The sequence below is a fragment of the Ursus americanus genome, chromosome 23 (assembly GCF_024610735.1).
Source record: "Ursus americanus isolate L20-20 chromosome 23, mUrsAme1.1.p, whole genome shotgun sequence".
Lineage (NCBI taxonomy): Eukaryota > Metazoa > Chordata > Mammalia > Carnivora > Ursidae > Ursus > Ursus americanus.
Window position 1 is genome coordinate 30,876,083 of NC_142149.1, and position 27,087 is coordinate 30,903,169.

Genomic DNA, 27,087 nt, shown 5'->3' on the forward strand with positions numbered 1-27,087 from the left:
CAGCAGCAGCCTGAGAGCCGAGCCAGGCAGAAGCAAAGGATGGGCCGAACTGGCGCGACCCTCGGCCCCCGGCCGGTTCAGACGGGAGCACTCGATAGCCGAACAGAAAGGGAGGGAGCGGGCCAGAGCCGGGCAGAAGCAATAAATGACCGATCTAGAGGAGGGATTCACGCTGGCGCTTGCGTTACCCTTTCTGGCCTTGCGGAGCCAACCCCAGTGAAGAAGGTGGGGCAGCGCGGAGCGAAGATGATGGGGTGGAAGGAGGGAGGCGCAGCCTACGTCCGGGGAGCTATCCAGGCCGGGACACACGTAAAGGCAGAAATGACAGGTCACAGCGGGGCAAGGCCCGGACTGCGCCTTATCTTACTTGGAGCCACAGACCCCGCAGAAGGAAACCGAGGCCGAGGACGGGCAGGCACAAGCCCAAGGTCACACTAGAGCCCGAGCCTCCGTCCTCCGTGCCCTGCGGTGCAGCGCGCCCCGGGAGTCCGTTGGCCCGGGAGCGCCTCCTGCATCCGCTGAACTTGGGATGCTGCCGGCAACTAGTGCTTTCTCCGCGGAGCCGTCGCGGGCTCGCTCGTCCTTGGAGCTGGAAAAGCGAAAGTGAACAGAACAAATTCCGAGACCGAGACTCAAAAATCTGCGGAAAGTAACCTCTCAGAGTGACCTTTTGGTCCAAGAATCATACTTCGGGTAGAGTACCCCAGAGAAATCAAAGCGCAATTTCAGGAGGATATTCGTGCAGGGATCGTCATTGCAGCGTTGCAGTGGGGGAAAAAGTCCAATGGAAAGTGATGGTTCATATAATCCTATGCAATCCTATGCAGCTATTACAATGAACAAGTCTGTCCCTATGTATTTACCTACATGCATGCCCATGACTTCTGGTTAAATGAAAAAGGTAGTTGCAGAGAAACATTTTAGTGGGATCCTAACCTGTTTAAAGAAAAAAGAAAACACCTTTATTTGTGATTGAAGATAGAAACTATGTGGAAGGCACACAAGATTGTAAACATTGGTTATCTCCAGGGAGACTGCAAGAGAAGAGAGAATTTTTTTTTCTTTGTATATCCCTCAGAATTTGACCTGTAAAGAGTTTTTATTCATATTTGAACTTTTTAATCCGATGAAATGTTTTGAATCCCATACACACAAAACAGCTCCTGGGAGCCCTTTACCATCTTTGTCAGCCAGAAAGAGCAGCAAGTCATCCCAGAGCCCTCCCACTCTATGGGAGGCTGGTAAGGAGGCGGGAAGTAATGTTTGAGGAGCAGTTACTGCTTGTGTGTGTTATCTTGGAATCCACACACCTACCCAGAGGGTAGCTATTATTAGCCTTTATTATAGATGAGAAAGTGAGGGGGGGTGAAGTAACTTGTCAGATAAGTGAGTGACAGAGCCAGGCTTCCAGCACGGCCTGGGCCCTTTCCAGAACCCACAACCCACCTTACGGGTGCCTCAAGCTGAAGAGGGCTAGACCTACGGAGGTGGGACAAAGCTGGCCCAGAGCTAGGGGCCAGGTGATTAGAGGAGGCCCAGGGCTAAACTAAGAGGTGGGTTTCACCATTGCCACAGGGCCCTGCGACACAGGGACAAGAGAACACAGTTCTGGCTGCTGGGCCAAGTGTAGAGATTCCAATCTCCCAGGCCTAGGAAGGTCTGGAAGACTCTGCGCTAGGGAGAGCAAACATGCTCCCAGCTAAATATAGTCTTCCCAGCCTCATAACAAGTTTCTAATTCTGTCCAAGTCAGAGCTAGCTGCCAGCCCGACCACAGACACACTTCCCTTCTCCCACTCGGGCCTGCCCCCCCAGGCCACTGCAGTTACCACTGGTGAAGAAGTAAAGGGTTTATTCCACAATCAGGAGAGCCAAGAACCCAAACCCTCAATAGGGGAGGAATTGCAAGGTGGGAATTTGTCCTTTAGATCTTCTTAGGAAAGTTCCTTCCTCTTCTGAGCCTTTTAAGTTTCCCCTCCAGCATCCTATTTAATACCTCTGTGACTGAGACAGGGGAATGCTGGTGGGGAGATAGGAGGACCATGGGGATGTGGCAGCAAGATGAATCAGGAACCTCTGAGCCTGCAGCAGGAAGTGTGCGCCCCAGGGAGCATTCATTCATGAAAGGGAAGAAGCTGTCCGGCAGCTGGGGGCAGGGAACTGGACCTTAGAGGCTTCTGTCTTTTCACCAGGACCTCTCAAGGCTGCAAGGGGCTGACGCACTCATGCCAAGCACTACACCAGGAATCTGGATTGTCTTGTTCAATCGTCCAGCTACCTGATGCCACAGGTAATGTCCTGGCAATCTTACGCAGAAGGAAAGAGAACTTCTAAGCTCTCGAAAAGGCCATATTCCTTCCACTACACTGCTCGACCCCTGGAGATGTGCCCAGTGAATAGTGTCGACTATCTGTGTGACTTGCTGCAAGAGGAAAAGCCTCCATTCGTGTAAAGCCCGAATCATAGCAGCCGGCTCTTAGTGCTTCTGATACGTGACAAGTCTCATGGCAGTCACAGCATCGCTGCTGCTCTTGGGACCTGTAACCCACCGACTGCCACCTGGGACCGCAGCATTCTGGCATTTCATCAATTGCCTTCTTGTTTTATTTTCTTGTTAAATGATCCATTCCTCTTGCAAGCATTTAAGCACTGATCTGACCCTCTGCTGAGTCCTGGAGAAGCTTGACTGTCCAGTGGGGGAGACAGAGAAGCAAATTCGTAATGGATAAGTTATGTGCTGAATAGCGTGTGGATTACAGGATTACGGCTAGGGCAGCCATAACGAAGTAGCACAGACCAGATGGCCTCAACACCGGAAATGTATTTTCTCACAGTTCTGGGGACCGGAAGTCCGAGATCAGCTTGGCAGGGCTGATTGCTCCTGAGGCCTCTCTCCTTGGCCTGCAGGCAGCTACCCTGCGTCCGCACGTGGTCTTCCCTCTGTGTCTGTGTCCTCTTCTTACGACACCGGTCATACTGGATCTGGGCCCAACCTAATGGCCTCATTTTAACTTCAATATCTCTTTAAAGACGATCTCCTAACGCAGTCACATCCTGAGGTACTGGGGGTCGGGGGTTCAACATAGGAATTTTGGAGGGACACTGTCCAGCCCCATAATGTTGATAAGTATTTATGCCGAAGAGCTTCCGTCCGCCCAGCCAGATCCACACCGACTCTGTGCTCTTCTTCACCCTACTCTGTTCCCTAGAATGCTGACTTCTGTGGACCTCACTCCCCAGCCCTGTGCTTCCAGCCAGCGTCCAGTTAGTACCACCAGTGGGAGGCACAGGCAGGGGAATGGAAGGAAGGGAAAGAGTGAAGTCAGTCTTGGCTTATTCGCTTAGCATAAAACACAGTTCCATCTGTGTTGTTGTAAATGGCAAGATTTCATTCTTTTTGATGACTGAGTAATATTCCGTGTACGTGTGTGTGTGTGTGTGTGTGTGTGTGTGTGTGTGTGTGTGTGTTTACACCACATCTTTTTTTTTTTAAGATTTTATTTATTTATTTGAAAGAAAGAGAGAGCACAAGCATGGGGAGGGGCAGAGGGAGAGGGAGAAGCAGACTCCCTGCTGAGAAGGGAGCCCGACACAAGGCTCCATCCCAGGACCCCGAGATCATGACCTGAGCCGAAGGCAGATGCTTAACTGACTGAGCCACGCAAGTGCCCCCCACATCTTCTTTATCTATTCATCAGTCGATGGACATTTGGGTTCTTTCCATAATTTGGCTATTGTCCATAGTGCTGCTAGAAACATGGGCGTGCACGTGCCCTTTTGAATCAGCATGTTTGTATCCTTTGGATAAATAGCCAGTAGTGCAGTTGCTGGGTCGGAGGGTAGCTCTATTTTTAACTTCTTGAGAAGCCTCCATGCTGTTTCCCAGAGTGGCTGCCCCAGCCTGCATTCCCACCGACAGAGCAGGAGGGTTCTCAAAGGGCGGCCTCTTCACACAGAGCTCTCTCCCCCGGTTCAGGTCCCTGTTCCCTCCCTCGCCCCTGCAGGCCTAGATTCAGCAAACTGCGCCCCTCTGTCACTAGCGAAGGCTCTAGGCCATCCTTTGTGGCTTCCCTACACTCTGCCCACATCTTTATGAAGAGTGCCCTTATTTATGTAGTGCCTGGAAGTGTGTCAGACAAAAAGAGAAAAAGCACCCCCACTAGCAGAACGGCCTTGGTAAGTAAAAATCCCAGCACATTGACAAAGTCATTAATACTGCTACTCACCTTTGGCAGAGAGCCAGGGTCAGGGAGAAATTAGCTGCTTGCCTTAAAAAGGGGGGGAAACCATAGTATTGAATAGTATATATTCAATACGAAGTACTGGGACCAGAAGGATAAAAAACAAGGAGGGAAGTGTTCAAGGAGGAGGCAGGAGTGCCATCTCCCTCCGCCAGGCTCTCTCCTGGGCCAGCACGCTCCTCAGAGGCCCACACCTCCCCTTCCTTTCAAGAGTCAGCCAGGAGGGCACTCGAGCCCCCGGCACACACTCTGCCAGACTCTGCACCACCCCCCCAAGCTTCTCCCTCTCAAAAAGTGGTGTTGTGACTCTGTTTACTTGTCTGAGTCTCTGCCTGGCCTCTCTGAGAGCAGGAACTGGGTCTCTTATCTCTACCTCCCCAAACCCAGCTTGCTGCTTGGCCCGGAGCTGACTCTCAGAGTTTGCTAATGAACAACATGGATGAATAAAGCCAAGTTAGGACAAATGAGGACGGAGCCATTCCAGCCCTCCTTCCTGGAGGCCTTCGTCAGATAAACTCTGGGTGTACGCGCAAAAGCTGTGGTTGAACGGAGATAGTCCTTCACCCCACCACGAACCTGGTCATTTCCAGTTCTGGCTATCCTCTGTGCTTCACTGACAGATACGTTTTACAAACCTCTGGGGCCTCAGCTTTGTTATCTGCAAAATGGGCATAATCGCAGCACCCATCATATCACCTTGTTGTGAGGAGTCAATGCCTTCAGAGTATTAAAACCGTGCCTAGGGTATAGGGTCGATAAATAAGAGTGATGATGATAATGTTTTCTGACCATTCCACATTTAAGAGCAATGAATCACGATTTATTAAATCACACGTAACAGTGTGCAAAGCGTGTTCACACGGCTGCACGTCCATTTTTTCAGCAGTCTTGCCCTCAACACGAATCCAGTTCAAGCAGAGGAAAGAGAAGCACTTTATGCCTCTCCCCACTCTGTATCACCGTGGCTCCTTTCACGGCCAAGGGAACAGGAGCCTGCTGGGCCCAAAGCAACCATCTGGCCTTTTATTACTGGAATTAAAGGCTAATCGCAATCACTCTGGAGCTTTTCCAGCTGAGGATGCGACCCTTGAAGGCAGATGTTTCAGGCTGGTGTGGGCCCCTCTTTTCTTGTGGAAGACAGAGCAATTCCATCCTTAATGTGCACCTGAACCTCCCAAGATCTTGGAAAATGCAGATCCTGCCTCGGAAGGTCTGGGGTGAGGACCCAGACTCTGAATTTCGATCTCCCAAGTTGATGGCAGTGCTGCAAATCTGCAGGCAGGCCAGCCGACTAGAACCGACCAGAACTGACTGGCCCACGTCTGCCCAGGACTCTCCCAGCTTCAGCATCGAGACCCTCAGATCTGAGGAACGCTTAGGCGGGGAAAACCAGGACAGTCGTCGGTCCCTGTGTCCACAGCACACTTTGAGTAGCAAGGACGTAGCCAGCTGAGTTTGTGCTGAGCTCTGCAGCCCCTCACTCGGGAGTCCCTGGAATAATCCTCTTGACCTGATAAAGAACTGACTCTTTAATCTCTAGAAATGACAGGGTAGCTGCTGGTTTTGTGGGGCCTAAAGCTTATGTAATCTTAGTGGCTCTTTTAAGGGAAAAAGAAGTACAAAAATATCTTTGTTGTGCAAAATTTGCAAAACGTATCACCATGCAAATAGAGTAAATTCCCTTCTGTCTGTTTGGTCTCTGGCCAAGCAGGTGCTCACTTCCTTCTGAGGGAATGGTGTTGGCCGCTCCCTGGCCAATTCTGAGAGAGACCAGCAGGTGGCAGTAGATTTACACAGCCCTCCTCAACCCCCGCCAGGCCCCCGCCCATCTCCAGAAATTTCTAAATCTTCCTCCAGCTGGCCTAGCCAGCTAATCCAACAAATTAATCTGTGCTGTGATAATGGGCAAAGGAGTTCACGTGCTTCTCTCTAAATAGCATATTTTCCATTTAATGGAAATGCTAAGAGGTTGTTTTTAAAACCAAATAAAGAGCGCTAATAGGTGAGTTCCAGGCACACTGTTGGAATCACACATCACTGTGGAGATGTTTTTAATCAGGGAGACCTCTCTGTGCTCACCAGATTGCATCTATGGAGGGCTTCTAGGAGGTCTTATCACCTGTTCCTCCACCCCAATATATAGCTTAGTGTTTAGGTACCAACTTGGGGGTTCGGCTGCCTGGGTAGTCAGTACTATCACTTACTGAGGGTCATGTTGAGTAAGGACCTTAACATCTCTGTGCCTCAGTTTTCTGATCTGTGAAATGGGAGTGATAATACCGATTTCATACACTAGTTGTGGGGATTAGTTAAAATAATGTATATAAAGCACCCCAGAAACGTTGCATACAGTAAGCACTCAATAAGCAGCTATCATCTTCATCATCCCATGCCTTGCCTGCCTTCTGCCTTCTTCAAACCACATTCTCCGTCTTTCCTCCAACCTCAGCCCCCTACCAGCTGCCTCAAGAGAACAGAGCAGGGTTGAGCCCCCAGCATGGTAATACCCAGGCCAGTTCTGGGCACAGCCTTCTCCAGCCCCATGATCTCTTTGCCCGTTGGGGGTGAGCCCTGGAGACACAAAAGCACACAAAGCGGGAGGGGCACTGGCTGGACCAGGACTCCAGATCGCCCCGCTCAGCACTTCTGCAGGAGGTAAATTTCCAAGCACCACTTCATGGATACCAGGAGCCCACCATCTGCAGGTGAGCCTGGCATGCGAGGGCAGACAGATAAGGGGGTCGTCTGGCCCAGCCTGACTCCCTCGTTGATCCTAGCAGGACGCTGTGCCACATGGAGGGACTCATCATGGAGCCAAGGCTTCATCCACTGCATCCTCACCTTCCTGCTGGATCTGGGAAGCTCTCTCTGCCTTCTCCCCCCATGTCCCCTTGCTGGTTAGTCACCTTCAGTCAGCTACACTAAGAGGCAAAAGGGTGAATGGTTCTCAAACTTTGCTGCATATTAGAACCACCTGAGCTTTTGCAATCCGATTCCCGATGTCCAATCTGAATCCCAAACCAATGAAATCAGAATCTTTTGACAATGAGACCCAAATTTCCGAAATAATTGCAATACGGAGTGCCTGGCTGGGGTGAGTCAGAAGAGCATGCAACTCTTGATCTCGGGATCGGGTTCGAGCCCTGTGTTGGGTGTGGAGATTACTAGATAAGAAAAGAGAAAAGTAATTCCGACGTACAGCAAGTTTGAGAACCAGTGCTCTAGAGTGGTGTTTCTCCAGCCTCAGTGTGCATTCAAGTCACCTGCAGAGTTTATTAAAATGGACAATCTAGTCCAGGAGGTCTAGGGTAGACCCTGAAATTCTGTGTTTCCATCAAGCTCCAGATGATACAAATGTTACATAGCACAGATTTTGAGTAGTAAGGTTGTAGCACTGCGCTTCTCAAACTTGGCATGCGGCAGAATCATCTGGAGGGCTTGTTAAAACATACTCGCAGTTTCAAATTCAGCAGATCTGGAGGAGGGCCCCTGGGGACGCCGGTGCTGTGGACGCAGGAGTCCACCGTGAGCAGCAGGGGTGGAGAGCAGAGAACAGCGCTTTTGCAGTCGGGCAGCCCGGGGCCCTGTTTCTGGCTTCACACCTTGCTAGCTCTGTAATCTTGCCAGTTCCTTAATCTTTCTCAGTTGTCATTTCATCATCCCTAAAGTGGCCATTCTTGGGTAAGATTAATTGAGCTAGTATGAAACACCTACCAGACTTCCCAGCGTGCCGGTCCTCAAACTTGATTGCAAATTTAAATTACCTGAGGAGCGTTAAAATAAATCACTCCATGGTTGTTGATTTAATTGGTTTGGAGTACTGAGCATCAGGATTTTTTTTTTTTTTTTTTTTTTTAAGCACTCAGGTAATTCTGTGCGGCCAGTACTAGGTAGTGGCCTGGCTCTGTGTCTCCCAAACACAAGATCAGCTTGCTGGGCTAAACTCCCGGAGTCTCTGATGCGGTATGTCTGGGCCAGGGCTGAGAATTGACCTTCCTAACAAGCCCCCAGGTGTTGGTACTCTGCTCTGGGGCCTACACACCTATCAGTAACAAATGCATAGGGCCAGGGTGCCCGGCTGGCTCAGTCGGTAGAGCATGTGATTCTGGATCTCTGGGTTGTAAGATCAAGCCCCACGTTGGGTATAGAGTTACTTAAAAATAAAATCTTAAAAAAAAAAAAATGCACGGAGTAGGGTTAGGTTAAAGAAGTAGTTTGGTTTGCCCACCTGCAAACAGTATGTGTGGAGAACATCACCAGCTGCCCCCCTCGGTCTGACTGCTGCTGAGGGAGAACCTCTTTCTAAAAGGAGGGCAGGGGGCGCCTGGGTGGCTCAGTCGTTAAGCGTCTGCCTTAGGCTCAGGGCGTGATCCTGGCGTTCTGGGATCGAGCCCCACATCAGGCTCCTCCGCTGGGAGCCTGCTTCTTCCTCTCCCACTCCCCCTGCTGTGTTCCCTCTCTCGCTGGTTGTGTCTCTCTCTGTCAAATAAATAAATAAAATCTTAAAAAAAAAAAATAAAATAAAATAAAAGGAGGGCAGGAGGGACCCACATTGTTCCTCTGGACACCGTGCTCAACTGTGGCATTGGCGGAAGAACGGTGGCCTTGGCCTGCGTGACTGGGAGCCCAGAAACCAGATGTGTGGGTGGAAGCCACAAGGAAACCTTTGGGCTCAACACAAGGAAGAACTTTTTACCCTTGAGAACTGCCGTCTGGAAAGGGCACTGGCTCTCTTTTGGGGGTGAGTTCCCTGGCATGGGGGGTAGGCCGGCAGAGCTGCGGCCTGGGGGAAAGCTGGAGGGACTTGCAGGGAGGGAAGATCTCTGCCGGCCTTTGAAGTCTGACATTGCACATCCCTGAGGCTTCCCCTCAGCGTTATTCCAGAAGTTTCTGTTTATTTGGGGAAGTGACAGGCTGGAGCTTTCCCGACAGACTGCCTTTCCCTCCTGGTGTTTTCCTTCGCCTGTCAGCTAGCGGTTTACTTTCCCAGGACAAATAGGAGCACGCCTGCGCTTAGCAAAGCCAGCAGGTCGGGGAGGTTGCTGTGCGGGTAGCAGGTGGCACCCAGAGTGCGCTGCGGTGAGGGCTGAGCCCTTGGGGCCTTGCACACGCTACGGGTTAACCAGTTAACGCGGGTGGGGGGATGGCGAGGCAGGTGGCCCTCAGGAGTGACGGGGGCTCTGGGGGCCAAACCCTGCCCAGGGCAAGAAGAGAGAAGAGAAGGGTCCAGCCCACACCGCCGGTCAAATCAGAGCACCAAGAGAACACCAAGTCTTTATTACAGGAATTCCTATGAAACAGCTCCAAGAAAAAAACCCACACATAGGAGAAAAAACAGCTAACAAAGCAACACACACAGACTGGGGTCTGGGGCTGCCCGCCATGCGCCGGGAGAGGTCCGGGCCACAGCCCAGAGGCCTCTCCTCGGCCTCCGGGGCCAGACGGTCTGGAGCTCGGGCTGGCGGCCCGGGGGCTCCTGGGGGGGGGGGGGCGGACACCACGGGCCAGGTCGCAGGGAGCAGCGGGGGGCGGGCGGCCCCGCGCCAGCGCTCCAGGCCCCGCGCGGCCGCCAAACTTGGTCGGGCTCCGCCTCGGCGGCGCGTCCCGACTCCCCAGCCTCCGAGTGGGCCCGCGCCTACGCGGAACGGGGTGCGATCGCGCCCGCCACGCCCTCATTATCTCGGGGTGACGTGCGGCCACCAGGCCCGGCGAAGGCCGGGCTCCCACTCCCCACCTCCCCACCCCGCGCGGTTGGGCTGGCGGGTTCCCCACTGCGGGGGAGGGGACGACCCCTCGTGCCTGCCCAAGCCCCCGGCTCTCCGGAGAGGTCAGCGCGTTCCCGTCTTGGAGGCGGGCCGGAGAGACTGGGCCAGCCGCCCTCCCCCTGGCAGTGGTTGGTGCCGGCTAAGGCTTGTAGAACCGGAGTGTGCTCCTCACATCCTTCGCCCTCTTGCTCTTGGCAAGACGCACCCAGCAAGCCCTTCCGCCCCAGGCGCCCCGCCCGGGCTGGCAGCCTCAAGCCCTTGCTCCGCAGTCCTGCACTTTCTCAAGGGTCACCTCAGAACCTGCTGCTGCCCACCCTTAGTGACAGCAGGACTTCCACTCGGAGCCCCCCACCCCACCCCCGTGAGCCCCCACTGTTGTGTGACTGCAGGGTCCCATCCAGAACTGGCTTTTGTCGTCTGCCACAGTCAAGAATACCCCTGTTGAGCCAGGGTCCTCCAGCTCCAGGGTGGCCACCCTCCCCATCCCTGCTGGGGGCCCGTGCCAACCCCTAACAGAGGCAGCTGGAGGGACCCTGGCAGGGTGGTCAGGAGACAGCTCTCTGCAATGGCCCGTTGCTCCTCAGAGGGGGCCCGAGTGACTGCCCAGCGCTCTCCCACCCAGGGCTCTGTCCAGGGGTTGTAGCAAGGCTCCATGGCCCTGGGGAAAGGCTGAGATGCAGGAAGCCACGGGGATAAAGGGCCCCAGGTGCCCAGAAGGGAGCTGGGGATGGGGATGGGGGTCAGGCAGTGTCTGTGGCCCAGAAGACGAGATGGGGAAAGGAGGGGGCAGGGGCTCACCTTCCAGGGCTTCACCATCCAGTCCTTTTGGGTACTCCGACCTTTGCCTTTCTTCTGGGATTTTTTTAAGAAGGCAACAGGGGATTGGGGTGGGGTGGGGTGGGGGACGGTGGTGGTGGTTCCTGCATTTCCACTCATTGCCCATAGACCGGCCTGGCTACAAAAGGGGCTAGGATTGGCTGCTGCCCCTAGGGCCCCAGGTCCTTCCTCCAGTCACAGCACGAAACTCCAAAGTTCTAAGTCGCATGGAAAGTGGCAGTGACAGTGGCAGTGGCGGGGCCGGACCGTGGCTGAAGAATCACCAGGCCTCAGTCCTCGGCGCCATCTGTCCGGCGGCAGCGGGGCCCTTCAGCTGGGGGCCGGTTTGGCTCTCCAGCCGCCTCCACCAGGTCAGACCATCTCCAGCAAGGAGGAAGCGCCCACATCTGGTAGGGAAAAAGAGCTGAAAGAAGTCTTTTTCAATGGGGCCCAGTGGTCTTGTCAGGGGTCCCTGCAGAGATGGCTTTAGGCAGAAGGTCCCAAAGACAGGAGCCCTCTCCTTCTTCCAGGGACTCTATGACAGCCCTGGAACTCTGCCTGAGGTCATGTCCCGCCCTCTAACTCCAAGCTCCTGGAACAGCAAGAGCACAGCGTCTGGCAGCTAGAGACAGGAGTGGGGGCTGCAATTCCAGGTGGAAGCCAGTGTACAGGAAGGGCTCAGAGGTGGGGAAGTGGCCAGCCCGTTCTAAGATGCAGCAGGAGCCGGCTCCTGTTCACAGGAGCTGCAGAAAATACACTGGGGTCAGAATTTGGTGGGCCCCACACACTAGGCCAAGTTCACAAGCCTTCACTGGAGTGACTGCAGGGTCCCATCCGGAACTGGCTTTTGTTTTCTACCACAGTCAAGAATATCCCTGCCTAGCCAGGGTCCTCCAGCTCCGGGGCGGCCACCCTCCAACAGCAAGGGAGAAAGGGCAGAAGAGCGGTGTCCTGGTGACGGGTGAACAGTCGGGGCAGTGAAGACATGAGCAGCTGTGAGCCCGGCGAGGCAAGTCGGCCAGAGGAGGAGAGGAGAAATGAAATGGGGGAAGTCCAGAGAAGATGCCGTCTGGATTCCAGTGACTTCAGACCCAGGCCTGGACAGACCTGATCATGGGCACAGCTGGGATGCAGAGTGGATGTGAAGCAACTGCTTGGGAGGGAGGGTCTGAGTTAGGGGCCCACTGCACAGAGGTCTTGCTGTTGCTGTGAAAGAGGGTGGCGAACTGCCAGAGAGTGGGAGCGAGAGAGTCAAGGGCAGAGCTGCCGGGAGAGCTGGGACTGAGGGACTGGGAGGAGCACTGGGAGGAGTATGGAGAATAAACGGCAGATAGGAAGAAGGCCCAGGACTCCTGGGCCACAGGAAGAGGGGTGGGCAGGGAGCGGTTTCAAGAAAGACCGTGGGCATGGCATGCAGAAGGGAGCACCAGAGAATGCAGAACGGAAGGACCTGGACCTGGGGTGACCTTCTTGAGTCAATCTGGGGGTGGTGGGAGGGCTGCCAGCCTGCAACGGGTGAAAGAGGATGCCGCTTTTTCGCAAGTTGGGCAATTAAGGAAAATAGTGAAACCTCTTGGTTTTTAAGATGGGGAGGAGGAGATGGAGGGTGTAGACTTGAGAAAGGAGCTGGAAAGGGAAAAGCTGGATGACTTGGGAGAGAAATAATGACGGCAAGGTCCTAATGTGGGGGGAGGCTTCGGGGCAGACACATTTTCCTAGGGGGGAGGTGGAAAGGGGACTGAATGGCAGCAACGGAGTGGGAGTGGGGCACTTCACGCCAGCTCGCTATATTGGGGCATCCCGGGCCAGCGGGAATCGAGGGTGCCCCTCCGCGCCTGAGGATGGCCCGAGCTTACGCATCGTGGGGGATGTGGGAGGCAGTCGGCTAGAAGTGGTGTGAAGGCCCGCCGCCCAGGCTGGTTGACCCACCTCCATGACAACCATCCTGAGGGCAGCAAGCCATTTCTTCATAGTGTGAGACAGGGCCACACCCGCCACACCACCCGCTCCGCTGGGGAAAGCCCTGTAGATGCTGGCCACTGGGACCAGGACGGCGGCTGGGGGAAAGGTGGGCGGGCCACCTCCTGATGGGGAAGGGGGCCGGGACAGGGACCAGGTTCTACTGAGCCCCGGAGGGGATGCGGACATTCCCTGGTTCGCCCTCAGGGATGCACAGGAGAAAAGGAGGAGAAGCAGCCTGAGGGCTCAGGGCTCCAGCCAGCAACAGAGCTGCCTGGAGGGAAACTGTCTCTTCACGTGGTTGCCGCAGATCCTACACCACCCAACCCAAGCAGGCAATGGACAGCTCTGCGTGGGCACGGCTGTGCAGAGGCCACTTCGAGTTTTCCGAAGTTGTCCCCTTACTGTGCCGCTTGTGTCCTGAACTGTCTTTCAAATGGGCTGTCAACTATCAAGGTCAAAGCTGACCTTTTCCCCCTTGTTCCCAAGACCTGGCACAGGCAGGTGTGATTACTTTGCTAAATGAATAACCAAAAAAAAAAGGAAACACAAAAGACTGGTTTCCGTGCAGAAGACCATGTCCCCGCCACAAAGGCAAGGGAAGAAAACCACGATCTGTGCCATCCGCTTGCCTGAGCCCAATGCCTCTGGATCCCTGGGAAGACCCCTGGGGTACGGGGCATGGCAGGCCCAGCCTCGGGCAGTCCCTGAGCAGCTGTGGCCCCAGGCCTTACCTCTTACTGTCCTTCCCTTAGGGCTTCCTCCACCTTGGGCACCTCCTGTCGCCGTCCCTGGAAGTCTTCATCTGAAAAGCAGAGAGAAGTTGCCTCATGCTCCACTGTGCAGGGCCTCATCAGGTGTGTCCCTGGGGCTGGCCGAGAGAGCTGACGCTACGACCTCCGCCCCCTCGCTTGCCTGGGACACGTGCTGATCCTGGGGTGGGGTGGGGTGGGGACGTGCGGGCATGCTGAGAGGCACCAGGGCACAGTGTGGGGTTAGGACGCCTGGCTGCTGGCCTGGCTCCATCACTGAACTCGGCAAGTTCTCTCCTCAGCTTCTTCGTCTGCACAATGGGTGGGGAAGTGGTCCCCTCTATATGGCCTTTAAGATGCTCCTTGCCCTTGTTTCTGGATGTCTCCTGACCACCCAAGGGCCCCTCTGCTCTGAGGCATGAGGACCAGGTTCCACTGTGGGACTGCTGGGTCTAAGGCAGTGTCCTCTGGTCCACATGGCCTTTGGGAGGGACTGCATGAACTCCGAAATGCCTCTGGGCCCAGAGACTGAGACTGGGCAGCACCTGGCCGTCCAGGTGAGGCCCCTCCACGTGGGCAGGCCTGTCCGCCCCTCCCACCCCAGAGAGAGACCCCAGAAACAGCACCTGACACGCGGTGCTCCACGGAGAGATCTAGGTGGGGGTGCGGCTGGGGCCCCCCTTGGGGGTGGAAGGAAGGGAGAGGCAGTATGAGCCAAGTGGGAGGACCCATTTCTTTGGGTCACCTGCCCACCTACCCACGATGTGTCCCCCAGGTTGGGTCTACCCATGAAATACCCAGGCCCTCCTCTTGGAGGGTCACCGGTCACAAGCAGCTAAGAGCTCAAGCTCCCCTGCCCTCCTCGGCTCACCACAAGTGTGGCCCTCCACGTCGTCCAGGAGATTAGCAGTTGACACCGCGGCTCCCAGCCTGCTGGCCGTTCAGGAAAACTGTCTCAGGAATGGGTGGGCACTGCCATCGTCCTCCCCGTTCTACCAGTCCCTGTCCCTGACCCTCTACCACGCACGCCCGGCTCAGGAGGCTTCTACCATACCAGCATTACCCCCAACACTCCCCAGAGCCTTCTTTCATCAGGATCCGGTTGAGCAGCCAGATCCTGACTTTCTCACCCAGCTCTCATTGCTGGGGATGGAGAAGGGAGTTCCTCCCTGTTCCCCTTTGGCTATTCAGCTTCTAATATCCGGGGCCCATGTAACAAGCATGGTGGGAGTTAACAAGCTGGGTTAAAACGTGGAGAACCTTTTTTTTACTCAAGAAACTGAAAAAAAGGAAGGCAGGGCCCAACATGCTTGAAATGGGGAGGCAGCAAGATTTATGGATCAATTCAACTCGAGAAATTAGGGAGAGGTTTGCTGATTTCAGTGGAAGAACCATGTTTTCTCCCATGAGCAGATCAGCCCAGCCAGAAAGTGAAGATGTCGTGGGACAATGCGGGAGCCCACAGAAGGAAGTGGGAGACGCTGGCCTGCTCCCCAGCCCGGTCATGGTGCTCCAGGCTGGGTGGTGGGCTGGCCTCGGGCGCATGGAGGAGGCGAGCGGCCCCAGAGCCGGTCCCAGCCCCAGCCCTGGGGAGGGCGCAGCCTCGAGAGTCCGGCCAGGGGGTCAGCACCCACGGTCCCCCCCTGCGCCAGGCCGGAAAGGATACGACTGGTGCTTGGACAAGTGTTTCCTCTTTGACTTCCTCATCCTGGTCTTCTCGGAGAAGGCCCTGGCCAGCTCGAACAGCTTCCTCCGGGTGGCTGGGGCAGAGAGACCCGTGAGCCGCAGGGCCGGCCCCAGGATGGGGGCAGGGGGCGGGGCTACAGGAAAGCGGTGGGGAGGAGGGAGGAGGGAGGGGGAGGGGGGAGGGGGAGGGGATTGCCCCCCCCCCCCAGCAGGGAGGCTGCCATCCCGGGCCGGCCTGCAGGGGCAGCACAGGCCACCACGGAGAGCGGGGTGGCCAGGCAGGCAGCCCGAGATCCGGGTATTCCTGCCCCAGCGGCGACAGACAGCAGCCCGTCTTGGCTGTCTTTCCCGCCGCCTCCCCCGCCCCCTTCGCCACCTCCAGAGTTGGTTCTGGGATTTCCATGACTAATCCAAGATTTTCCCTGAAATGGAGCCTGGAAGGATGGCAGCCTCATTCACACATGGTTGTGTGGTGGGGAGGGGAGGGGGAAGGGGAGGTGCGTCCTGGCTGGCAGGACTTTGTGGGAAGAGGTCACAAACCCTCGGGCCTCCCCGCTCATCAGGCCTGGCCAAGCCCCCTCAAGCCACAAAGGGCGTGAACTCTAATACTGGGGGGGGGGGGGGGTGCAGCACATTATTAGTTTTCTGTAGACAGCTGGCTCAAGAGGATTTAAAACTTAATTTGTATCCAGACTCAGCTGCAGAGGGAAGTGAGGCAGGAAGGCTGAGGGAGCTGGCCTGCGATTAAAATGTCACTTTGGTTCACCAAGAGTCCAATACGTGTTCAGAACTCCTGCTGGCTCCCTCCCTCCTATGAGGCCACAGGGCTTGTCTTGGAAGAGATGGGGAGGGGGCATAGGCTGGACTCACATTTTCCCATGTGTTTCAACTTGTCCCTGAATAAGGCATCTTCAGACACAGCAGGATTGGCGTCACTGATTCCTGAAAGGGGGAGACACCTCTAAGGGCCGGCTGTAGGGGGAGTGCGGCTGCCCAAGGCCCCCGGCGGGAAGTGGGTCAGGGCTGGCCCCACAGGACACGGGTTCGGCCCAACCCTTCCATTTGAGGAAAGTGGCGAAAGATCAGGCTTCTTCCCTAAAGACACTAGGGATTTGAGGAGTACTTCTTGCTCCACCGGCCTGGCTTCTTTGTGTAAAAAGCGGGACAGTGGTGTGGTCTGCTGGACGCGTGGACGGCCAGCTCACGCGGGCTTCCAACTCTGCTTCTCTGACCAACGCCGCGTTCCGTGAAGTCATGCTGGTAGCTTGGAATCAGTCGTGGTGGGAGTATTTACATCATGGAAGTCACCCGACACTAAGCACTGGGCTTCCCCTGCACCCCGAACTGGCTGGAAAATATTCACCAGCACGTGGCGACCGGCCTGCATGCCGACCCAGCGTGAGGGTTCATACGGGAATGGAAGGGAGGTGCGGGCACAGAGCAGGCCTTTGCCCATGGTGATTCCCTTCTCTTTCCTGCCTGGGTCAGCCCCTCCGTTACTCCCTCCAGGCATGAAGTTTCTCACTCATTAGATGTAGGAATGAGAATAGGGCTAGTTCCAAAGTCAAAACCCAGCTGGCCACCTAGAGTCTCCCCGCTCACTCAGCACCCAGTTACGCCTCTCGCTGCCCTTCTAAAGCCCCTGCTCTCCACCCTGCAGCTCGGGCTAATCCTAAGTCACCTTGCCGGCTAAGTCCCGGGCGAGTCATTACGCTCCATCTCAGCAACCCTGGTGTGATTAGTTCATTCAGGATCAAGGACGAGAGACTGTCGTTAAAACTCCCAGATGCACATCTGCTGGGGCCTAAGCTCTGAGCCTGTTGCTTATGAATCAGTTCCGCGGAATTTTCTCTCGGAGCTGGGCTCAGCCGAGCTCCCCATCCTTCTGCTCCTCCACCCCACTCCACCGTGTGACGGAAGGTCGGCTTCGGGCAAAGGCTGCTGCTGCGGCTGCTTTCTCCGCAGTGGGCAGCCTATGGGTGGATGGAGGCAGCTGCTGCCTAGGGGCCACGAGGCACCCCCAGGGACACATGGGCAGGGTCCAGGTGTCCAGTATGGAACCCAGGCCTTCTGCCCTCTCTGCCCATGTTCCCAGCTCCAGCTCAACACCTGTTCGTGCAGCCCAATCGCCTGCTGTCCACTCCTGGCCCTCCTTCAGTGGGTTAGGGCTCCTGGAGGGGCCTGGCCCTCTATTGAAGCAACTCCTGCCTCCCACCATCTGTACGTGAAGCTCCAAATTCTCTTCCTCCAGCACCCAGGTGGGGCCTGGCCACGGCAGAGAGAGCCTCTGCTAATGAATGAACGAGCCCTGTCCTACCCTTTCCCTCAGCAGGAGCCGCTGCTCTCACCAGTAAGTGTGTCCCCAGCTTTGCTGGTTTGCTCTACCCATCTCTTGGATGCTTCTCCTGCGTTCCCCACAAGACCATAAGCTCCCCCAGGGCAGAGATCAAGCCGTGGAAGTCTCTGAGTCCTTCCTGAGCCACCCCCCCCCATGGCACATTTGCTCAGTGGCATGTCCCCTTCTTGCCCATGCTCCAGGCACTTTCTGACCAGTTCGGCCAGCCTGTTAGCCAATCCCAGCCGGGGCTCCAGGAGCTGCTGGCTTGGCAAGAACCCAGGTCTGCTAAGTGGAGGGGCCACATCGCAGTGAGTGTGGTGGTGGGCCCCATGGTGGGCTCAGAACCCTCCCCTCCAGCCTCTTTCCCCACCCTACCCCCAAACTCCAAATATGCAAAGCGCAACAGGGGTGTGAGCCTCTCTGCCCTCCAGGCCTCTCCCCCAGGAAGGCAAGGTTACCTGGGGCAGGAGTAGGAAAGCCAAAGTCATTTCCCACAGCCACGCTGCTGCTGCTGGATTTGGATTTCTGGGACTCGTATTTCAAACGATCTGGAAAAGGACCACATTCCTGTCAGGACAGTGAGCTCTCTCCCAGTGGCACCCTGGGCTGACATGCAGGAGGCCGTTGGAGGCTGAGCCCCCCGATCTCACACAACACACACAAAATACGTGCACGCTTGTCTACCGGCTCTCCAAGAACCAGCTGTGCCGTAGAAACTACGGCCCTGACAAGCACCTGCAACAGCACAATTAGAGGGACCCTGAGAGATCACACGGTCCAACCCTTCATTGAAAAGGAAAGGCCCTGGGGCGCCTGGGTGGCTCAGTCAGTTCAGCATCTGACTCTTTCTACTCTGGTCATGATCTCGGGGTTGTGGGATCAAGCCCCACGTCCTGGCTCCATGCTTGGTGGGGAGTCTGCTTGGAATTCTCTCTCTCCCTTTGTTCCTCCCCCTGCACTCTCTCTCTCAAATAAATAAATCTTTTTTTTTAAGATTTTATTTATTTATTTGACAGAGAGAGACAGCCAGCAGGAGAGGGAGCACAAGCAGGGGGAGTGGGAGAGGAAGAAGCAGGCTCCCAGCAGAGGAGCCTGATGTGGGGCTCGATCCCAGAACTCCGGGATCACGCCCTGAGACGAAGGCAGACTCTTAACGACTGAGCCACCTAGGCGCCCCATCAAATAAATAAATCTTAAAAAAATAAAATAAAATAAGGGGCACCTGGGTGGCTCAGTTGGTGAAGTGTCTGCCTTCGGTTCCGGTCATGATCTCAGGGTTCTGGGCTAGAGCCCCCTGTCCGGCTCCCTGCTCATCGGGGAGTCTGCTTCTCCTTCTCCCTCTTCCTCTGCCCCTCCCCCCTCTCCCTCTGCCCCTCCCCCCTGCTCCTGCTCAAGCCCCCGCCCCCATCAAATAAATAAATAAAATAAAAGGAAAGGAAAGGAAAGGCCAGGCCAGACCCTGAGACCCCCAGCACCTGCGTTGCGGAGGTGGGGCCAGCCTTCTCCCTACACACCTTATTCTTCCCCAACGACACGCTGTCAGTCACATGCACACATGTACACACTCCCACTGGGACCCTCACAAAACAGGCCTCCCACAGGCCCCTCACTGTATCCCACCCCAAACACACCCCCACCCTGAAGAGGAAAGGCAGCCAGGCTGGGGAGTAAGGTCCCCAGCCAAGGACAACCCAAACTGCCAGAAAACTTGAGTCCCTGCTCTGACAGCCTCTGCTCAGGGGGGCACCCACAGACCCAGCTCCAGACATGTCATGCCAAGGTCAGTGCCTGGCACACAGGAGATGTGCAGGGGCAGGGGCAAAGGAAGGAGGGCCTACGAAGGCCCACGTGTCTTCCTCTGAGTCCCAGGGGAGGGAGAAGAGTTGGCTGGTGACTCGTGTCCCTGTTGGCAGAATTCTGGGATTCCCACAGGATAATTTGGTGGGGGCCGTGTATCAACAGGACTGAGGCCCCCGTGGCCTCTAGCTCAGTGCCTCCTCTGAGCCCCAAGGCTGAAGCCGACTCCGGCTCCTTTCCCCAGCCACAGAGGAGTGGCCACAGCGCCCCCACCCGGGGCACCACCTCTCTCCAGGGCCAGGAGGAAGTCCCGGTTGCGCTGCAGCTCCTTCATGAACTCCTCGTTCTGCAGGAAGAGCGCAATCCTCTCGTCTTCCAGGTACTGCTTCCAGCGGTTCTCCTGGTCCCGGGCCCCGGGCCCAGCCACAGGGGGCAGGCCTCCCTCTCCGCTCCTGGGCTTGGAGCCCCCGGGGTTACCCTGAGGAGGGGAGCAAGCGCGTTGAATGGCTGCTCACCAAGGCACGTACTGCACAGACATCCATGCATATCTGGTGCACACGTGTCCTTTCCCAGGATCCTCCAGCCACGCCCTGGGGCCTGCACCTGCTATCGGGCTCTAGTGGGCAGCCAAATCCAATCAGCGCGCCACAGCCCTCTCTGCTGGCGCAGCAGCAAGGGCTTAAAAACAATGTTTCCTCTCCCTCGGACCACTCCAGCCCTCATCTACAGTCTGCACAGTCCTGAAGAGGGATCTGCAAGCCACTCAATAATTTGGCTAACTCCACATGGCTGCCCAAACTCAAAACTCTCCCTGGCCTAGCTAGCTGTCTCAGGGGGAGACCCCCCTCCTGCAAGGGCCCCTCAGACCATGCCCACATCAGGGGGAGAAGCTGCCCCTGGCCCTATCCCACAGGAGGGCAGAGAGGTGCCCGGACCCTCTGCCATTGGCTGCCCCCCCTGCCCACCTCCCTCCAGCCTGGGATGATCATGGCTGTAGCCACAGACTCCTCAGGGCTGTCACCTTCCCTGGGTGGAACAGGAAACCTCCAGGCCCAGACAGGAAACGAGGCTTTCGACTCAGCATTCTTTCCCTGCAAACCCAGGGCAACAGAAAGAGCTCAGCCCGGGCTTAAACATCGGGAAGTAAAACAGGCTGGCACAAACGGGGGTCAAGCAGAGACGCCGCGCGGGCAGTTGGGGGGCCTCCCCCATTACCTGTATGCTGCCCAGCTGCTGAGGCAGGATGCGGAGAAAGTCCTCGGGGAGGTTGCCCAGCAGGGGTGGGTTCCAGTTCCGATAGCGCCTCTGGCTGGAGGCGGGTCCAGAGCCCAGCACATCGATGCTGGAGAGTGAGAGATGACAACGAAGAGGGAACAGTCAGGCCCAAACACAGGTGTCCTGGCCCATCACACCATGATCCTGCTCCAAATGGCACTTCTGCTCTGAAGCTTCCCATGGCCTCCACAGCCTCCAGGCAAGGGCCCGGTGCTCTATCTCATCTTCCCAATCAGGCCTCTGCTAGCCTCAGTCTCTGGCCCCAGGGCCTGGCTCCTTCTGCTCCACACAGTCACTGCTCTCCAGCTACCCTGTGCCCTCAAGGTCTCTAGGCCTAGGGCCCTCAGTGTTCATGGCACAGCTTCTCGGCAGCCTGGGTGTCATGGGTTTACATGTAGATGCTTAGGAATGTCCTCTAAAGACAGCAGGCATGTCCCTAGTAGCCAGCATAGAGGAACAGGTGTGCTCCCCATGACCAGACCCAGAAGAGGCCAAGCCCAGCCAGCCCGAATGCTGGTTTGCTGGGGTTGGGGGGACAAGGAGATGGTGGGACCCCAACAGAGTAGAGCAGATCCAGGCTCGAGTTCTGGCTTAGTCACAGCCCGCAGGGTGGTCCTGGGCAAGACCCTGCTCCCCTCTGGGACTGAGCTTCCCCAGGGAAAGAGCGTCTCCCTGCCGAGGTGGGCAGGAGCCCCTGGTGAGGCTGTGTCTTGGGCAGAGTTCGGAAGAGGCACATGGAAGGTGGGGGTGGAAAGGCTCCTGTTGCAAGGGGCTCGGGAGCAGCTCTTCCTAGGTAAAGTGCCGGCAGGAGGTCACGTGCCATGGCAGAGGCCATCGGCAAGGGGGGGGGGAGGCGGGGACAGGAAGAGAAGCGGTCCAGAAGAGCCCTCCCTGACCCCCAGGCCCCCCGCCCTGCCATCCGGGGCCTGAGGGCAGCCCGGGGCCAGGCCAGGAGCTCCCTACGGCTCCTCGGCGGCGGCCTGCAGCGTGGCAACCACAGGACACGTGTTCTGCTGAATCAGGGAAATGACACACACAGAAGGCAGCGGGCCGGGGGCGGTGGGCCGGCCGCTCTCGCCTGGCTTTGATTTGTCTCCAGCTCCAGGAATCCCGCCCGCCCCCTCACTGGAGGGGAGCTTTTCCGGGCTGCCGCTGACTGTGGAAATAACTTCCTTTCCTTTTCTATTTTAGGCGGGTGGCCTGGCAGGGCGAGGGGGGGCGGGGGCGGCGGCAGACAGGGATAACAAGCTGCTAAGTGCACGGTGGGAGCCAAGGGAACCCGCCCGCCTCGTCCACCCTCTCGCGGCACAGGTGAGGGAGGGAAGGCTGCGGAAGAGCCTGCATCGCAACCCGGGACTCCGAGTCCAGGCAGATCTCTCTCTGCACCACCGGCCGCCTTCTGTCGCTGTCGGAGGCTTCCTTTCTCCCAAGGGCCTGAGGCAGGGGAGAGGATGCCCCCTCTCTTAGGGACCTGCAGACCACCCGTGCTTGGCCCCAGCACAGAGAATTCCTCTCCAGGGTCTTCCCCTAGGACCCAGGTACCCACTCCAACTCAACCACACCCGGAGCCACCCAGGAAGTGTGGAGGGAGAGCCCCAGTTGCACTGTGACCCCTCTAGCCATTTGTGGCTGAGCCCAAGAGGGGAAGGGGACAAGGAGCAGAAGACCCCTCTTCAGCCCAGTTTCCTGGGCTGCTGGGCCCATGGTCCCAAGGAAGTTCGGGCCCAGCCCCTCCCGGGCCCAGGCCCTGGCAAAGGCAGAGATGAGGTCAGCTGCAGCTGCGAGAGCCAGGGGGGCCCTGAGCGCAGGCGGCCCAGGCAACTCCATTGTGGTCGGAAAGGAATGTCAGAAATGAGCTGAGAGGCAAATAAAAAACTTCCAGGGCTGTAATTTCAACGGGAAAACGGCAGGTGGCCTGTGCGGAGGGGTAGCTCTGGGTCTTAGAGACCTCCTTCATTCCGGAGATGGAGGGAAGGGCAGGCTGGAGGAGGGGAAGGGGAGAGAAGGCTGGGAGGCTCTCCTGGCCCAGAGCCTCTGCCCCAGGACCCCAAAACTAAAACTTCATGCCCCATCAGACCCCCAGTTTTACCCAAGGTACAGGGTACCAGAAGGATTTCAGACACGAATGTTCCAGGCAGGATTTTTGGTAAAGCGTGGACACTGAGGCCCAGAGTCAGGCCCTGTCCAGGGACACACAGATCGTGCAGGCAAAACCTGGGCCCAGGGGTGCTGACTTTCCAGGTGCGCACGACTGGGGTCACCCTGCCTCTCTGTTGCTCAGCAGGGCAAGCTCCCAAACCCTGTCCCATCTGCACTCCCTCAGGTGACTGGAGGTAGCAGAGGGGCCTCCTGCTACCCCTCCTCCACCCCCCCTCCCAGGAGGCAGAGATTCTAAAACATTAACCTGATCCTGTCACTCTCCAGCTTAAGCCTGCTGGCTTCAGGATAAGGCCAAACCTCCTCAGAGGAACCACAAGGCCCCCATGATCAGCTCGCCTCTCCAGCCTCATGGTCATTCCATTTCCTGGAGTTCCCCAAAGCTCCCAGATGGTTCCCCCTCTCCTGCCTCCTGACCTTTGCACATGCTGTTTCCCTTGCCTGGCATGCCCTCCTGTCCCCTGCTTCACCAGGACACAGCATGGACATGAGTTCCTCTAGGCAGACTTTCTTGCCCCCAATTCTAGGCCTCCCCCAGCCTCTGATCTCCGCAGGGGGTCAAGGCAGTGCTATATTCATCTCAGTATCACACACATGGCCCAGCACCTGCGTACTGCAGGAGACTCAATAAATGCTGAAAATGAATGTTCTGGATAGAGAGACTGAATGAGACCCTGGAAATGGCCTGCGAGTGGACCTGGCCTAGCAGGGTCATCCTGGGGCAAAGGGGCACAAGGTTGGAGGCTGGCCCTGCTTCTTCTGAACACTGGCCTCTGAGGGAAGCCTCACCGCTGGTCTCAAGATTCCATGTTTGAGCTCAGAAGCCAGCTGTGCAGCAGGGGTGGGAAGAAGCAGTCAACCACAGGTGACAGGACTGATCCCTGCCTGGGACTATGCTAAGTGCTCCATGCACAGTATCCTCACCACAGTGCTGAGCTGGGGATTAGTATTCGCATTCCACAGGGGAGGGGGAGGGGAGCCAAGCTCAGAGAGGTTAAGTAGCAAGCCAGAGGCCACACAGCCAAAGCACCTAAAGCCAGAAGCCTGGCAGATGAAAGAAGGGGGTAGGAGAGCACTTTCTTTTTTCTCCTGACTCATGTTCTCTGCCCTGTATCCTCCCCAGGCCCAGCGAAGCCTTCGTTTCCAGGTCAGGGCCTGGAAACTCAGGCCTCTTAAGCCTTGATCTAGGGCTGAGCTCACCGTACCCCCAACGGTGGCCTCCATCCCTGAGCTGCACTGTCCCTGTCCTCACAGCAGCTGCACACCCAGCCAGAGGGGAAGAGGGAGGGTGGGGCCTGGGCTCATCCTGGGATTCTGTCTCTTCCGGCCTCAGTTTTCCCTTCTGAAAAATAGGCAGAACCACTTTGCCTAGTAAAAACTGGACGTTTTGCAAAAGCATCTCGGATTATTTAAAAAAATTAATAATAGGGGTGCCTGGGTGTCTCAGTCATTAAATGTCTGCCTTCGGCTCAGGTCATGATCCCAGGGTCCTGGGATAGAGCCCTGCATCGGGCTCCCCGCTCAGCGGGAAGCCTGCTTCTCCCTCTCCCACTCCCCCTGCTTATGTTCCCTCTCTCGCTGTGTCTCTCTCTGTCAAATATAAATAAATAAATAAATAAATAAATAAATAAATAAATAAATAAAATTAATAATAGGTCAAAGGTAAATCACTTAGCCCTGAGCTCCATGACCCACGCCAGGCTGCAAGTCCTGCCAAAACCTCCCCCAGATCAACCCACGCATTCACTCCCTTCCTCCCACCCCACTGGAGCCTCCTGGTACCACCCGCAACAAAGGAAGGACCCCAGCTCTGCTCCTGTCCCCAACACAAAACATTGTTCCCTCTGTCCTGTGACCTTCCAGGCCTCTGTCAGGTCCTGAGTTGTAACTGCAGAGAATTTTCCCATTAGGGAGGCGACAGACACAGCAGTGAAGACATTGGTTTTGGAATCAGAACGGCCTGAGTTCACAGCTCAGCTCTGTGGTCTCGGAAAAGTTATGAAACCTCTCTTAAGCTTAGTTTCCTCGTCTGCGAAATGGGGGCGCTACAGTGCCCTTATAAGTCGTTCGAGGACTAGAACGCATGTCAAGAGCCTCACCGTTCCTGCCCTTGGTAGCCTGTGGCTGCTGTCATTGCCCTACCTGCAGAGCAGGGGTCTCCACTACCACGGCCTGGGGCGCCCAAGATCCCCAGAAGGAACAATCCCCTGGGACTAGTCCCCTCTCCCATCATTTCCCCCCAGCTCCTCAGCCCCCCAGCGCTGAGCCAGTCTAAGGAACGGCAGCTCGAGGACAAAGAGGCACCCCCGCTCCAGCAGTCCCACTACAAGCATGAAGCACAGAAAAACAAGCTCCTCAGAGACCGTGGGACCCAGCCGGCAACCGGATTCCTGTTAAACTTCCAGATTACAGAGCCCCTCACCTGGAAGAAGTCTCCCGGGACCCAGCAGTCCACTCCTCTGCCTCCACTTATCAAACTATCCCAGAAAAAGACTCACTTGCTCCCACTGTCTAAAAATCCGCACCACATCCCTAGACCAGGGATGGCAAATAGATATCCACTCGGCCAATTACTGCTGAGGGTCTGGGAGGTGCTGTGCGGAAGAGGTTCTAAAGCTCTGTCCACCGAGCAGGAAAGAGCCCGGTGGTCAATTAGTAATGTGTGCCATGGGCTCAGTGGGGGAAATATCAGTACACATTCCCTATGTTTGCTTCTCCCACCTGCATGGGTCTCGACTGTGAGAGCCCAGAAGGCAGCGCCAAGCCTTATGTAACTCTGTGCCCCATATCGTGCTCAGCGTCTCACCTAGCCTAGCGTAGGAATTCAGTGAATGTTTGCTCTTGCGATCCTTCCAGTGTGGAAGTTCTCCTTGGTATCTAGCTAAAATGTCTCTTGCTGCAGTAGAAGCCTGTTCTTGGCGGCAATAATGGCCTGAGGGGTCCAGCCAAGTTTCCCAGGGCGTTTGTCCTCAACCCCAGCCCCTGATCCCTTTCCCCACTGCCCTGCGCTCCGAGAGGAGACGGGTTCTCACCGGGGAGGTGGCGTGGGGGGAGCCAGAGGGTAAGGCCTGTCGAACATGTGCATGTGATAGGCTGGCGGGGAGTATACAGGCGGGGGTTCCTCATCAGAGCTGTCAGGCTCCAAAGTCCTTTCCAAGATCTAGATCAGAAACAATAAATTAAAAAAAAGACATATTAACAATCCTCCTCTGAATATAAATACCATTAAACAAAATCCAGGGCGTGCAAGGATGCGTAGTAAGGAACTCTGCGTCGCTGTGGGAGTGTAAAGGGATGTGGCCACCAGTTTGCCAAACCGCTTGGTTTTCTATAAAGCTGAACGCATGGCTGCCTCTGACCCTACAATTCCAACACACTCAATGGGCATGAAAGCACACGTCCCCAGAAGAATGTTCAGAGCAGCATTATCCATCCAAGCAAGGTTTAACAACAGACCAAACAAATCACGGGGCTGCAAGTTGGAGCAGTAGGACCTCTTGGGGGTGCCGCAGGCAGGGAGGGACACCAGGGGGATTCCAGGCTCTGTGGATGTTCCTTAACCCGGGTGCTGGAGCAACTTCATTGAGCCGCACACGTGTGGTTCATGTACTTTTCGGGACATGGGTTCCTTCTGATAAATAACTTCAACATCACTCATACTCTTTCAAAGTACCTCCATGTCAATTATCTCACCTGGACCTCAAACAACTTGGCAAGGTAGGATAAGGATTGTTACTCCCATTTTACTGATAAGGGAAGTGAGGCCCTGGCTAAGTGACATGGCAAAGCCATATGCTCCTTTTAGAACTGAGTCTTCAACTTGGACATGGTCTCCACAGCAAGGATCCATCCCTCAAGCACAACACCCACACGCCTGCTTGGACTCTTCGGGCAGACAGTGGCAAGAGGAGTACTCAGGATGCCTCTCCCTGCTGGACGAGTCTCTTCATCCAGAAGCCAGAGAGAGGGACAGGGAAAAGCCAAGGGCTGGGCAAGGCTCAGAGCTGCTGCTCCGCAGACTGATGGGGATCCTTCCCCAGAGATCCACAGAGGAGTCCCGGGCAGGAGGCAGGAGGCAACCATCAACCAGGAGATCCCAGGGCAGACACCCCCCAGCTGGCCTACACCTTAGCTTCCTGCTCCCTGTCCCCTGCTCCCCACTTCTGTTCGGAAAGACCGAAGAACACAGGAAGGGCTCACAGGCTGTCAGTGGGCCCCAGAGTCCCCAGGCCCTTCCTTTTAACTCACTGCCTGAGTGAGTTTGCAGAAGTCATGCTAAACTGCTTCTGCAAGCCTGGGCGG

The 27,087-nt window shown here is 56.2% G+C and overlaps 1 protein-coding gene across 8 annotated transcripts in view; it reads right to left on the reverse strand.

Annotated features, from left to right (window-relative positions):
• Window positions 1-9,483: 9,483 nt before the first annotated feature.
• Window positions 9,484-27,087, reverse strand: part of CUEDC1 (CUE domain containing 1) — an 80,727-nt gene continuing 63,123 nt past the window's right edge. For 4 of the 8 annotated variants that reach the window (XM_087854527.1, XM_087854528.1, XM_087854529.1 and 1 more), the window contains 10 exons: window positions 25,818-25,945; window positions 20,569-20,695; window positions 20,319-20,444; window positions 19,639-19,831; window positions 18,015-18,104; window positions 16,089-16,160; window positions 15,199-15,292; window positions 14,404-14,465; window positions 13,515-13,585; window positions 9,484-11,228 (listed from right to left, as the gene is read on the reverse strand). In XM_087854527.1, the coding sequence (XP_087710653.1) occupies window positions 13,518-13,585; window positions 14,404-14,465; window positions 15,199-15,292; window positions 16,089-16,160; window positions 18,015-18,104; window positions 19,639-19,831; window positions 20,319-20,444; window positions 20,569-20,695; window positions 25,818-25,945 (960 nt within the window). In that variant the 3' untranslated portion in view covers window positions 9,484-11,228; window positions 13,515-13,517. The remainder of the gene's footprint in view (window positions 11,229-13,514; window positions 13,586-14,403; window positions 14,466-15,198; window positions 15,293-16,088; window positions 16,161-18,014; window positions 18,105-19,638; window positions 19,832-20,318; window positions 20,445-20,568; window positions 20,696-25,817; window positions 25,946-27,087) is intronic. The other 4 variants (XM_087854531.1, XM_087854533.1, XM_045773176.2 and 1 more) reach the window with 4 other exon arrangements.